Genomic DNA, 13,159 nt, shown 5'->3' with positions numbered 1-13,159 from the left:
GAGCTCGCAATGAGTCATCAAGCCACGGAGCTGGAGGGGAGGACCGAGCCGGCCGGGAGGATAGGGGACATAGAGAGTCAAAGGATGCAGAAAGGGAGGAGAGGAGGGTTGAGGAGGCAGAATCAGGAGATTGGAGGGAGAAGGATTGAGCAGAGGGAAGAGATGATAGGATGGAAGAGGAGAGAGTAGCGGGAGAGAGAGAGCGAAGATTGCGGCGGCGCATTACCATCTGTGTAGGGGCAGAGTGAGTAGTGTTGGAGGAGAGCGAGAGAGAAAAGGATACAAAGTAGTGGTCGGAGACATGGAGGGGAGTTGCAGTGAGATTAGTAGAAGAACAGCATCTAGTAAAGATGAGGTCAAGCGTATTGCCTGCCTTGTGAGTAGGGGGGGACGGTGAGAGGGTGAGGTCAAAAGAGGAGAGGAGTGGAAAGAAGGAGGCAGAGAGAAATGAGTCTAATGTAGACGTAGGGAGGTTGAAATCCCCCAAAACTGTGAGGGGTGAGCCATCCTCAGGAAAGGAACTTTTCAAGGTGTCAAGCTCATTGATGAACTCTCCAAGGGAACCTGGAGGGCGATAGATGACAAGGATATTAAGCTTAAATGGGCTAGTGACTGTGACAGCATGGAATTCAAATGAGGAGATAGACCGATGGGTTAGGGGAAAAATTGAGAATGTCCACTTGGGAGAGATGAGGATTCCTGTGCCACCACCCCGCTGACCAGATGCTCTCGGGTATGCGAGAACACATGGTCAGACGAGGAGAGAGCAGTAGGAGTAGCAGTGTTTTCAGTGGTAATCCATGTTTCCGTCAGCGCCAGGAAGTCGAGGTGCTGGAGGGTAGCATAGGCTGGGATGAAGTCTGCCTTGTTGGCAGCAGAACGGCAGTTCCAGAGGCTGCCTGAGACCTGGAACTCCAGGTGTGTGGTGCGTGCAGGGACCACCAGGTTAGAGAGGCAGCAGCCACGCGGTGTGAGGCGTTTGTGTAGCCTGTGCGGAGAGGAGAGAACAGGGATAGGCAGAGGCATAGTTGACAGGCTGCAGCAAATGGCTACAATAATGCAGAGGAGATCGGAATGAAATGAACTAAACATCTGGGAAAGGAGAGAGCGGGGCCTCCCTCACCACAACTCCCAAATATAACTTTCCCAACTTCCACCTCAGAAACTATAATTGTTTCACTGAAACACCCGAATATAACTCTCCCAACTTCCACTTTAGAAATTAGAATTGTTGTAAACTACAGCGGTTCAATGTTTCTAGGAATAGACTTGATAAAGGACATTTAAACACACAGCCATGTTCTCTCTGTCATCATCTGTTCTCTGACATACATTCACTAAAGTTCTAAACCCTGGCAATAGGAACTTTCCTAACTTTTGAATTAAGTAAAAAAAAAAAAAAAGATCCCTTCCCGGGTGAATCGGGATACCCCAGGGTGCAAATCATGCGTACCCTGGAACTAGGCCGGTTAACAGATACCGCAGTATGTTGAGCTGTCCTTTTCTTCTGAGTGATGAAGGCCTGGCTGGCTTGTGGGTAAAATAGTAAAAAGAACACTAAAAACATTTTAATTTTAAGAGAGTCCTGCCTATTGATCTTTTCCGTGGAGCAAGATATGGGGTAGAAAAACGTACCTCAATGCAGGGATGGTTGAGAAGATTGAAATACTGCTAATTTTCCCGGAAAATTGCCCTTTTCATCCTCATGCTAGCTAGCAGTATTCAGAGCAGCCATTATGGATGTTGTGTTGAACAACAAAAGAGATGTAATGTTTGTCTCTGTTGTGTTGAAGTCCAATCAAGCAGGAGAGACCAGCCTCCCCTGTACCCAGCTGTGTGTCCATGAAGAGTGACCAGTCTATGGATCGTCCTATACTGTTTAGAGAGGGAGACTTTTCTACTGAACAAAGGTAAGAAGAACTCATGGGTCATGGTCAGTGAGTTAAACAACACTGTCACTAGTCATTTCTACTCTCCCATTTTCCCATTTATTTTTGTTGTTTTCATAATCCATTGGCGAATCCTTTTTTCCATTTTCATAGTCCTAAAACAATATTAAACAAACACTACATTCCCTCCCTGTGTGTGTGTGTGTGTGTGTGTGTGTGTGTGTGTGTGTGTGTGTGTGTGTGTGTGTGTGTGTGTGTGTGTGTGTGTGTGTGTGTGTGTGTGTGTGTGTGTGTGTGTGTGTGTGTGTGTGTGTGTGTGCACTCCCTGGATGAGGAGATGTAATCTCATGTTTTGTCCACAGAAACCAACAGGAGCGATCAGAGTCAGAGATTCTCAGTGGTCAGTCTTCCCAGAGTCATCAAACAGACCTGGCCTCCATATTCAGTGTATGTGGTCCTGTTATGTTCATGTGTTTTTGTTTACCTCAAGTAAAGTTGATCTGTCAATCATTCATTAATGTGTTCATAAGAAAGCATTTCTTCTCTTGCTTAACTTATTTACTTTATTTATTTCAGTTGCTTGAAGAGAATATTATGACATTTGTAAAGAAGGAGCTGAAGATGTTCAAGAGGATTCTTAGTTCAGAACTCCCAGAAGGCTTTGAGAGTCAGAAGCAGGATAAGGAAGTGGTGGATGCTGAAGATGAGAAGCAGGAGAGCAGTGCCAGAGAGGGGGCTCTGAAGATCACACTGCACGTCCTGAGGAAAATGAACCAGAAGGAGCTTGCTGACACACTGGAGAAAAGTAAGAGCTGTCTGCCTCATGTTGAATGCTGTTTTATAACAAACATTTAAAAGTTGTAGCTAAAGTACAGCGAAAGTAGCTGTGTAACTCAATGATATTGTAGCAGCCTTAACACAACACCTAGTGACCTCATCAAGTAGCAGCAGGGATGTGTTGTGGTGATTAATTTAGACAGAGGGAGACAACATTAATGATACGATCAATAATACGAATAATAATAATCATAATGATAATCATAGAATCAGTCACTCCAGTGTGGAATGCATTATGAAAACATTTACACATTTATACTGTCAGTTAAGAGAATAAATGATTATAATTTACAACTTTATAACACAGTCTTACAATACTGTAGGCATTAAAACAGACGTAAAATTAATATCCTCTGTGTTATTTCTTAATTCAGATGAGCTTGCTATGATTTGCCAACGTGAACTCAAATCTAATCTAAAGAAGAAGTTTCAATGTGTATTTGAGGGGATCGCTAAACAAGGAAACCCAACACTTCTCAATAAGATCTACACAGAGCTCTACATCACAGAGGGTGGAACAGGAGAGGTCAATAATGAACATGAGCTGAGACAGATTGAGACAACAACCAGGACACAAGCAAGACCAGAGACTGCAATCAAATGTAACGACATCTTCAAACCCTTAACTGGACAAGACAAACTTATCAGAACTGTGCTGACAAAGGGAGTCTCTGGCATTGGAAAAACAGTCTCTGTGCAGAAGTTCATTCTAGACTGGGCTGAAGGAAAAGCAAATCAGGATGTCCAATTTGTATTTTCATTCCCTTTTCGGGAGCTGAATTTGATGAAAGGGGAAAAACACACTTTGATTGAACTTCTCAATCACTTCTCAATGGAAACCAAAGAATCAAGAATCTCCAACTATGACAAGTACAAAGTTCTGTTCATCTTTGATGGTCTGGATGAGTGCCGACTGCCCCTAGACTTCCAGAAGAACAAGATCTGTTGTGACGTCACAGAGTCAACATCAGTGGATGTTCTGCTGACAAATCTCATCAAGGGAAATCTGCTTCCCTCTGCTCTCCTCTGGATAACTACCCGACCTGCAGCAGCCAATCAGATCCCTTCAGGGTGTGTTGACCAGGTGACAGAGGTACGAGGGTTCAATGACCCACAGAAGGAGGAGTACTTCAGGAAGAGATTCAGTGATGAGGACCTGGCCAGCAGAATCATCTCACACATAAAGACCTCAAGGAGCCTCCACATCATGTGCCACGTTCCAGTCTTCTGTTGGATTTCTGCAATAGTCCTTGAACACATGCTGAAACATAAGAGAGAAGAGATGCCCAAGACTCTGACTGAGATGTACACACACCTTGTGGAGTTTCATACCAAACAGAAGAATGAAAAGTATCTTGGGAAAGAAGAGAAAGGTCCACACTGGAATGAAGAGATCATTCTGTCATTGGGAAAACTGGCTTTTCAACAGCTTGTGAATGGCAATCTGATTTTCTATGAAGAAGACCTGAAAGAGGCTGGCATTGATGTCAATGAAGCCTCAGTGTACTCAGGATTGTGCACACAGATCTTTAAAGAGGAATGTGTGCTTTACGAGGACAAGGTGTACTGCTTCGTGCATCTGAGCATTCAGGAGTTTCTGGCTGCTGTATATGTGTTCCTCTCATTCATCAACAACAATGAGAATCTAATGGCCGAACCACAAGTTACTGAAGTTACTGTCTACAAGAGTGCTGTGGATAAAGCCTTACAAAGTGAGACAGGAAACCTGGACCTTTTCCTCCGCTTCCTTCTGGGCCTCTCACTGGAGTCCAATCAGAAGCACTTACGAGGTCTACTGACAAAGACAAGAAGCAGCTCACAGAGCCATGAAGAAACAGTCAAGTACATCAAGGAGAAGATCAGGGAGAATCCCTCTCCAGAGAGGTGCATCAATCTGTTCCACTGTCTGAATGAACTGAATGACCATTCTCTAGTGGAGGAGATCCAAAGCTACCTGAGATCAGGAAGTCTCTCAGAAGTCAAACTGTCATCTGCACAGTGGTCAGCTCTGGTCTTTGTGTTGCTGACTTCAGAAAAGGAGCTGGATGTGTTTGACCCGAAGAAATACTCAAGATCAGAGGAAGGTCTTCTGAGGCTGCTGCCAGTGGTCAAAGCCTCCAGAGCTGCTCTGTGAGTACATAAAATGACATTTAAGTACTAATCATCAGGAAGAAATATTCAGTTTAGAAAAATATATGTATTATAATTTGTATATCATATATCATATTAAATTGAAAAGCTTGCTGAATCAGTGCATTGGTGTTCACATTAGTATAACAATATGACCATACAATTCTAGGAGACGGAAGATGAATCTATATGTTGTTTAAGAGAATAAACCAAATGCATCTGCCATTGTCCTTCTACACTACTGGTGTTAAATTAACAGTGTGTTTGTGAAATCATGATGATTTCTTTGTCAGGCTGTCATTCTGTGGACTCACAGAGGAAGGCTGTGCTTCTCTGGTCTCAGCTCTGAAGTCAAACCCCTCACACCTGAGAGAGCTGGATCTGAGTAACAATGTCCTGAAGGATTCAGGAGTGAAGCTGCTCTCTGCTGTACTGGGGGATCCCCACTGTAAACTGGAGACTCTGAGGTCAGTATTCCTGTAGTTGTATTTGTATTTATTAAGGATCCCCATTAGCTGTTGGCAAGGCAGCAGCTACTCTTCCTGGGGTCCTGCAACATTAAGGTAGTTATGTACAATTTAAAATATTACATGACATTACATTTCATAACACTTTACCCAATACATTTAGTGTGTTCCCTCAGGCCACTACTCCACTATCACATATTTACAATACAACATCCATGTGTACGTGTGTGTAGAGTGAGTGTCTATATGTATGTGTGTATGTGCCTGTGTGTGTGTCTCTTCACAGTCCCCGCTGTTCCACAAGGTGTATTTTTATCTGTTTTTTAAATCTGATTCTACTGCTTGCATCAGTTACCTGATGTGGAATAGAGTTCCATGTAGTCATGGCTCTATGTAGTACTGTGCACCTCACATAGTCTGTTCTGGACTTGGGGACTGAAGAGACCTCTGGTGGCATGTCTTGTGGGGTATGCATGGGTGTCCAAGCTGTGTGCCAGTATTCCAAACAGACAGCTCGGTACATTCAGCTCGTCGACAACTCTCACAAAAACAAGCAGTGATGATGTCAATCTCTCTTCCACTTTGAGCCAGGAGAGACTGCCATGCATGTCATCACTGTTAGCTCCCGTGTACTTTTAAGGGCTCTCTGTGTACATCCAAGGGCCAGCCGTGCTGCCCAGTTCTGAGCCAACTGCAATTTTCCCAAGTTCCTCTTTGTGGCACCTGACCACACTACTAAACAGTAGTCTAGGTGCGATAAAACTAGGGCCTGTAGGACCTGCCTTGTTGATAGTGTTGTTAAGAAGGCAGAGCAGCGCTTAATTATGGACAGACTTCTCCCCATCTTAGCTACTGTTGTATCAAAATGCTTTGACCATGACAGTCTACAATCCAGGGTTACTCCAAGCAGTTTAGTCACCTCAACTTGCTCAATTTCCACATTATTCATTACGAGATGTAGTTGAGGTTTAGGGTTTAGTGAAGGATTCGTCCCAAATACAATGCTTTTAGTTTAGGAAATATTCAGGACTAACTTATTCCTTGCCACCCATTCTGAAACTAACTGCAACTCTTTGTTAAGTGTTGCAGTTATTTCAGTTGCTGTAGTAGCTGATGTGTATAGTGTTGAGTCATCCGCATACATAGACACACTGGCTTTACTCAAAGCCATTGGCATGTCATTAGTAAAGATTGAAACAAGTAAGGGGCCTAGACAGCTGCCCTGGGGAATTCCTGATTCTACCTGGATTATGTTGGAGAGGATTCCATTAAAGAACACCCTCTGTGTTCTGTTAGACAGGTAACTCTTTATCCACAATATAGCAGGGGGTGTAAAGCCATAACACATACGTTTTTCCAGCAGCAGACTATGATCGATAATGTCAAAAGCCGCACTGAAGTCTAACAAAACAGCCCCCACAATCTTTTCATCATCAATTTCTCTCAGCCAATAATCAGTCATTTGTGTAAGTGCTGTGCTTGTTGAATGTCCTTCTCTATAAGCATGCTGAAAGTTTGTTGTCAATTTGTTTATAGTAAAATAGCATTGTATCTGGTCAAACACCATTTTTTCCAATAGTTTACTAAGGGTTGGTAACAGGCTAATTGGTCGGCTGTTTGAGCCAGTAAAGGGGGCTTTACTATTCTTAGGTAGTTGGTCAACAAGTGATAACTGTTCACCAGATCCACATGTGTTTACCAGGCACACATAGTCCACACCATATGTGTTTGGACAGTGAAGCTTAGTGTTTTTAATTGGGTGCTATGCTCCAGCATTTTGGATTTGAGATAGAATGTTTCATATTTGGCAACAGAACAGAATGTCACCTTTTATTTGAGGTTAATGGTGAGAGGTTAGTATGTTTTGTTGTAGCCTCTGTAATTTTCTCACTCATTATTATTCATGATTCATTCTTGATCTTTCTCAATCATGGCATCATCAGGATTAATTTAGTAGTGTTTAGAAACATGTTATCTACTCACTCAGAAAGAAAATTACTCAACACCAAAGAATAGCAGTGTGGTTTTAATATGATTTTAATCTTTACAGGCTGTCAGGCTGTCTAGTCACAGAGGAAGGCTGTGCTTCTCTGGTCTCAGCTCTGAAGTCAAACCCCTCACACCTGAGAGAGCTGCATCTGAGTAACAATGACCTGAAGGATTCAGGAGTGAAGCTGCTCTCTGCTGGACTGGGGAATCCCCACTGTAAACTGGAGACTCTGAGGTCAGTATTCCTGTATCACTCAATGAACACACACACACTGGACACACACACACACACACTGGACACACACACACACACACACACACACACACACACACACACACACACACACACACACACACACACACACACACACACACACACACACACACACACACACACACACACACACACACACTGGACACACACAAGGATTAATTGAGTAGTGTTTAGAAACATGTTATCTACTGTTAATAATGATACATTAATTCATTTATATACAGTACCAGTCAAACGTTTGGACACACCTACTCATTCAAGGGTTTTTCTATATTTTTATTATTTTTTACATTGTAGAATAATAGTGAAGACATCAAAACTATGAAATAACAAAAATGGAATCATGTAGTAACCAAAAAAGTGTTAAACAAATCAAAATATATTTTATATTTGAAATTCTTCAAATAGCCACCCTTTGCCTTGATGACAGCTTTGCACACTCTTGGCATTCTCTCAACCAGCTTCACCTGGAATGCTTTTCCAACAGTCTTGAAGGAGTTCCCACATATGCTGAGCACTTGTTGGCTGCTTTTCCTTCACTTTGCCGTCCAACTCATCCTAAACCATCTCAATTGGGTTGAGGTCGGGTGATTATGGAGGCCAGGTCATCTGATGCAGCACTCAATCACTCTCCTTACACAGCCTGGAGGTGTGTTGGGTAATGTTGTCCTGTTGAAAAACAAATGATAGTCCCACTAAGCCCAAACCAGATGGGATGGCGTATCGCTGCAGAATGCTGTGGTAGCCATGCTGGTTAAGTGTGCCTTGAATTCTAAATAAATCACAGACAGTGTCACCAGCAAAGCACCCCCACACCATCACACCTCCTCCTCTATGCTTTACGGTGGGAACCACACATACGGAGATCATCCGTTCACCCACACCGCTTCTCACAAAGACACAGTGGTTTGAACCAAAAATCTCAAATTTGGACTCCAGATCAAAGGACAAATGTCCACCGGTGTTATGTCCATTGCTCGTGTTTCTTGGCCCAAGCAGGTCTCTTCTTCTTATTGGTGTCCTTTAGTAGTGATTTCTTTGCAGCAATTCGACCATGAAGGCCTGATTCACACAGTCCCCTCTGAACAGTTGTTGTTGAGATGTGTCTGTGACTTGAACTCTGTGAAGCATTTATTTGGGCCGCAATTTCTGAGGCTGGTAACTCTAATGAATTTATCCTCTGCAGCAGAGGTAACTTAGGAACTTCCATTCCTGTGGTGGTCCTCATGAGAGCCAGTTTCATCATAGTGCTTGATGTTTTTTGTGACTTTACTTGAAGAAACTTTCAAAGTTCTTGAAATGTTCCGTATTGACTGACCTTCATGTCTTAAAGTAATGATGGACTGTCGTTTCTCTTTGCTTATTTGAGCTGTTCTTGCCATAATATGGACTTGGTCTTTTACCAAATAGGGCTATCTTCTGTATACCCCCCTACCTTGTCACAACACAACTGATTGGCTCAAACACATTAAGAAGGAAAGAAATTCCACAAATTAACTTTTAAGAAGGCACACCTGTTAATTGAAATGCATTCCAGGTGACTACCTTATGAAGCTGGTTGAGAGAATGCCAAGAGTGTGCAAAGCTGTCATCAAGGCAAAGGGTCTATTTGAAGAATCTGAAAGATAACATATATTTTGATTTGTTTAACACTTCTTTGGTTACTACATGATTCCATATTTGTTATTTCATAGTTTTGATGTCTTCACTATTATTCTAAAATAGTTTTAAAAAATGTTTTTAAAACTTGAATGAGTTGGTGTGTTCAAACATTTTACTGGTAGTGTATATATACATATATGAATAGATATGGCAGGTTTCAGGACTCTGATGTATCTGAAAATGTTGAATAAATATACTGCCACTATTTTCACCACCAAAGAATAGCAGTGTGGTTTTAATATGATTTGACTCTTTGCAGGCTGTCAGGCTGTCTAGTCACAGAGGAAGGCTGTGCTTCTCTGGTCTCAGCTCTGAAGTCAAACCCCTCACACCTGAGAGAGCTGGATCTGAGTAACAATGACCTGAAGGATTCAGGAGTGAAGCTGCTCTCTGCTGGACTGGGGAATCCCCACTGTAAACTGGAGACTCTGAGGTCAGTATTCCTGTAGTTGGTCAACAAGTGATAACTGTTCACCAGATCCACATGTGTTTACCAGGCACACATAGTCCACACCATATGTGTTTGGACAGTGGAGCTTAGTGTTTTAATTGGGCGCTATGCTCCAGCATTTTGGATTTGAGATAGAATGTTTCATATTAGGCGACAGAACAGAATGTCACCTTTTATTTGAGGTTAATGGTGAGAGGTTAGTATGTTTTGTTGTAGCCTCTAACTTTCTCACTCATTATTATTCATGATTCATTCATGATCTTTCTCAATCATGGCATCATCAGGATAACTTTTAGTAGTGTTTAGAAACATGTTATCTACTCACTCAGAAAGAAAATTACTCAACACCAAAGAATAGCAGTGTGGTTTTAATATGATTTTAATCTTTACAGGCTGTCAGGCTGTCTAGTCACAGAGGAAGGCTGTGCTTCTCTGGTCTCAGCTCTGAAGTCAAACCCCTCACACCTGAGAGAGCTGGACCTGAGCTACAATCACCCAGGAGACTCAGGAGTCAGACTGCTCTCTGCTGGACTGGAGGATCCACACTGCAGACTGGAGAAACTCAAGTATGTAGAGGGTTTATGTCAATGTTCATATCAGACATGTTGAAGTTATCAGGCTAGTTAAGACAAACATTCTGACCACCACTTGGACTAAGTTATATGCTGACTGTGTGTGTGTGTGTGTCCAGTGTGTGTGTGTGTGTGCGTGTGTCCAGTGTGTGTGTGTGTGTGTTTGTGTGTCCAGTGTGTGTGTCGGCATATAACTTTGTCTGTGTGTTTGTGTCCAGTGTGTGTTTGTCCAGTGTGTGTCCAGGTGTGTGTGTGTGTGTGAGTTCATGTGTATCCCTCAATGACTGTCTGTTCTTCTGCTTACCGCTACAGTGTGGAACATGGTGGAGAGAACACAATGAAACCTGGACTTAGAAAATGTGAGTGTTGACTGCTGTGAAGAATATGACTAAGAATACGTTTTAATTCAAGTGAAGTCAAAGTCAAAGACCACCATCATTACTTACTTGGTCATATTAAATATCAGATGTAGTTCTACAGAAGCACAAATCAGGGACACCAAAGTTTACAAAGAGTTGACAATGTGTGTGTCTGTGTATGTGTGTGGCGTGTTCCTGTTACAATAGAAATGTGTGTGTGTGTTCATGAAGGTGTGTGTGTGTCCAGTGTGTGTGTGTTCATGATGTGTGTGTGTGTGTTCAGGACGTGTGGCCAGCGTGTGTGTGTGTGTGTGTGTAATTAACGGGAATAAGTGTGTTTTATATTACCATACAGTATAACATATGATCATTCAACAAGTCTCAAGTTACCTTAACTTCTCCTTTTGACACCTAGAAACATCTACATTAAATGAATTCGTGAAAAGTGAGTTAACATTCTAATGTGAATGATGATGATTTCTAATATTGTGTCTGGTTTCATCCATCAGATGTCTGTGATCTCACACTGGACCTAAACACAGTAAACAGATACCTCTCTCTGTCTGAGGAGAACAGAAAGGTGACATGTAAGATAGAGGAGCAGCCGTATCCTGATCACCTAGAGAGATTTGAGATCTGGAGACAGGTGCTGTGTAGAGAGGGTCTGACTGGGCGCTGTTACTGGGAGGTAGAGTGGAGTGGTTGTTGGGCTGATGTAGGAGTGACATATAAAGGAATCAGCAGGAAAGGAAAGGGTGATGACTGTAGGATTGGATGTAATGACAAGTCCTGGAGTCTGACCTGCTTTAACAACAGTTACTCTGCCTGGCACAATAATAAGTCCACTACCATAAAGGTCCCCTCCTCCAGCCCCCACAGAGTAGGAGTGTATCTGGACTGGCCAGCCGGCACTCTGTCCTTCTACAGAGTCTCCTCTGACACACTGACCCACCTGAACACATTCTACACCACATTTACTGAGCCCCTCTATCCAGGGTTTAGGGTTCAGGTTGACTCCTCAGTGTCCCTGTGAATAATAACCATGGTAACACTGGACACACACACACACACTGGACACACACACTGGACACACACACATACTGAACACACACACATGCACTGAACACAAACACACACTGGGGACACACACACACTGGACACACACACACACACACACACTGGACACACACACACACTGAACAAACACCCACTGGACACACCCACACACATACTGGACACAAACACACACACACACACACACACACACACACACACACTGGACACACACACACTGGACACATACACACTGAACACAGACACACACACACATACACACACACATACTGGACACAGACACACACTGAGCACACACACACTGGACACACACAAACACTGAACACACACAAACACACACTGGACACACACACACACTGGGGACACACACACACAGAACACACACACACACACACACACACTGGACACACACACACACATACTGGACACACACACAAACTGGACAGACACACACACACACACACTGGACACACACACACACACACACACTGGACACACACACACTGGACACATACACACTGAACACACACACACACACACACTAGACACTCACACATACAGGACACACACACAGACACACACACACACACACACACACACACACACACACACACACACTGGACACACACACACACTGAACACACACACACTGGACACACACACACACACACACACTGGACACACACACACTGGACACACACACAAACAGTGGACACACACACACACACACTGGACACATGTCCACGTTCTGGATTTTGATGAAAGGAAATCCCATATAGCCTACTGGACAGGACTTTGCTATGGCATCATCTGTTTGGGTGTCTCAGGTCAGGTCTGAGCCATGATCAGAATGTGTCTCTGTGTCTATTTCCAGCCCTGCCATTTCTACCTGTCCTGATCTAGTGTTTCACCCCTGACCTCCTCACACCGTCTCACTGTCCATGTCTGCTTTTAGCTCCCACCTCTACTTCACTGTGTTATAATGGACCTTATGCTTGTTATGTCACCTCTGGAACCAGTTATCAAACATACTGACCTTTCTGACCCTATCCCATGGCCCTACTTTCTACAACTGAACATTTAAATTCCTCTATGAGTTTTGTTTAGTATCCATTTACTTATGTATGTATTTGTTGTATATTGGGGTTGTGCTGCAGAGCATCATGGGGGTTTGTATGTGTTGAGATGATCACGTTCCAGATAAATGGTTGAACTGATTCCTGTCTCCCGTCTCCTCATTATTGAATTGTTATACAGACGTGGTTATGAAACCCACGAGACATAACAAAAGATTGGTGATGAGTAAGTCTGAATCTACAGGAACTATTCTGTCTGGAAGAAGTGGGTTTTTACAACTGTTTAAAACGGTTGTTTTCTGTGGTCCAGTCTAGGCTAATGTTAGCACAGTGTATTGATAGCAGAGGCAAGTGCATAGTCCAGCTAGCTAAGAAAGAG

General features: G+C 43.1%; 1 protein-coding gene across 4 annotated transcripts in view; it reads left to right on the top strand.

Moving 5' to 3' along the window:
• The window catches only part of LOC311135436 (NACHT, LRR and PYD domains-containing protein 3-like), a 28,685-nt gene extending 15,787 nt beyond the window's left edge, over positions 1-12,898 (top strand). For all 4 annotated transcript variants that reach the window (XM_084169388.1, XM_084169385.1, XM_084169386.1 and 1 more), the window contains 10 exons: positions 1,794-1,910; positions 2,252-2,336; positions 2,466-2,694; positions 3,101-4,856; positions 5,150-5,323; positions 7,374-7,547; positions 9,508-9,681; positions 10,092-10,265; positions 10,584-10,630; positions 11,140-12,898. In XM_084169388.1, coding sequence (XP_084025514.1) covers positions 1,794-1,910; positions 2,252-2,336; positions 2,466-2,694; positions 3,101-4,856; positions 5,150-5,323; positions 7,374-7,547; positions 9,508-9,681; positions 10,092-10,265; positions 10,584-10,630; positions 11,140-11,663 — 3,454 coding nt within the window. In that variant the 3' untranslated portion in view covers positions 11,664-12,898. The remainder of the gene's footprint in view (positions 1-1,793; positions 1,911-2,251; positions 2,337-2,465; positions 2,695-3,100; positions 4,857-5,149; positions 5,324-7,373; positions 7,548-9,507; positions 9,682-10,091; positions 10,266-10,583; positions 10,631-11,139) is intronic.
• The last annotated feature ends 261 nt before the right edge of the window (positions 12,899-13,159 follow it).

The sequence above is a fragment of the Coregonus lavaretus genome (genome assembly GCF_964263955.1).
Source record: "Coregonus lavaretus genome assembly, chromosome: 9".
NCBI lineage: Eukaryota > Metazoa > Chordata > Actinopteri > Salmoniformes > Salmonidae > Coregonus > Coregonus lavaretus.
Note: the sequence above shows the minus strand (reverse complement) of the source record. Positions and strands in the feature narration are given on the sequence as shown.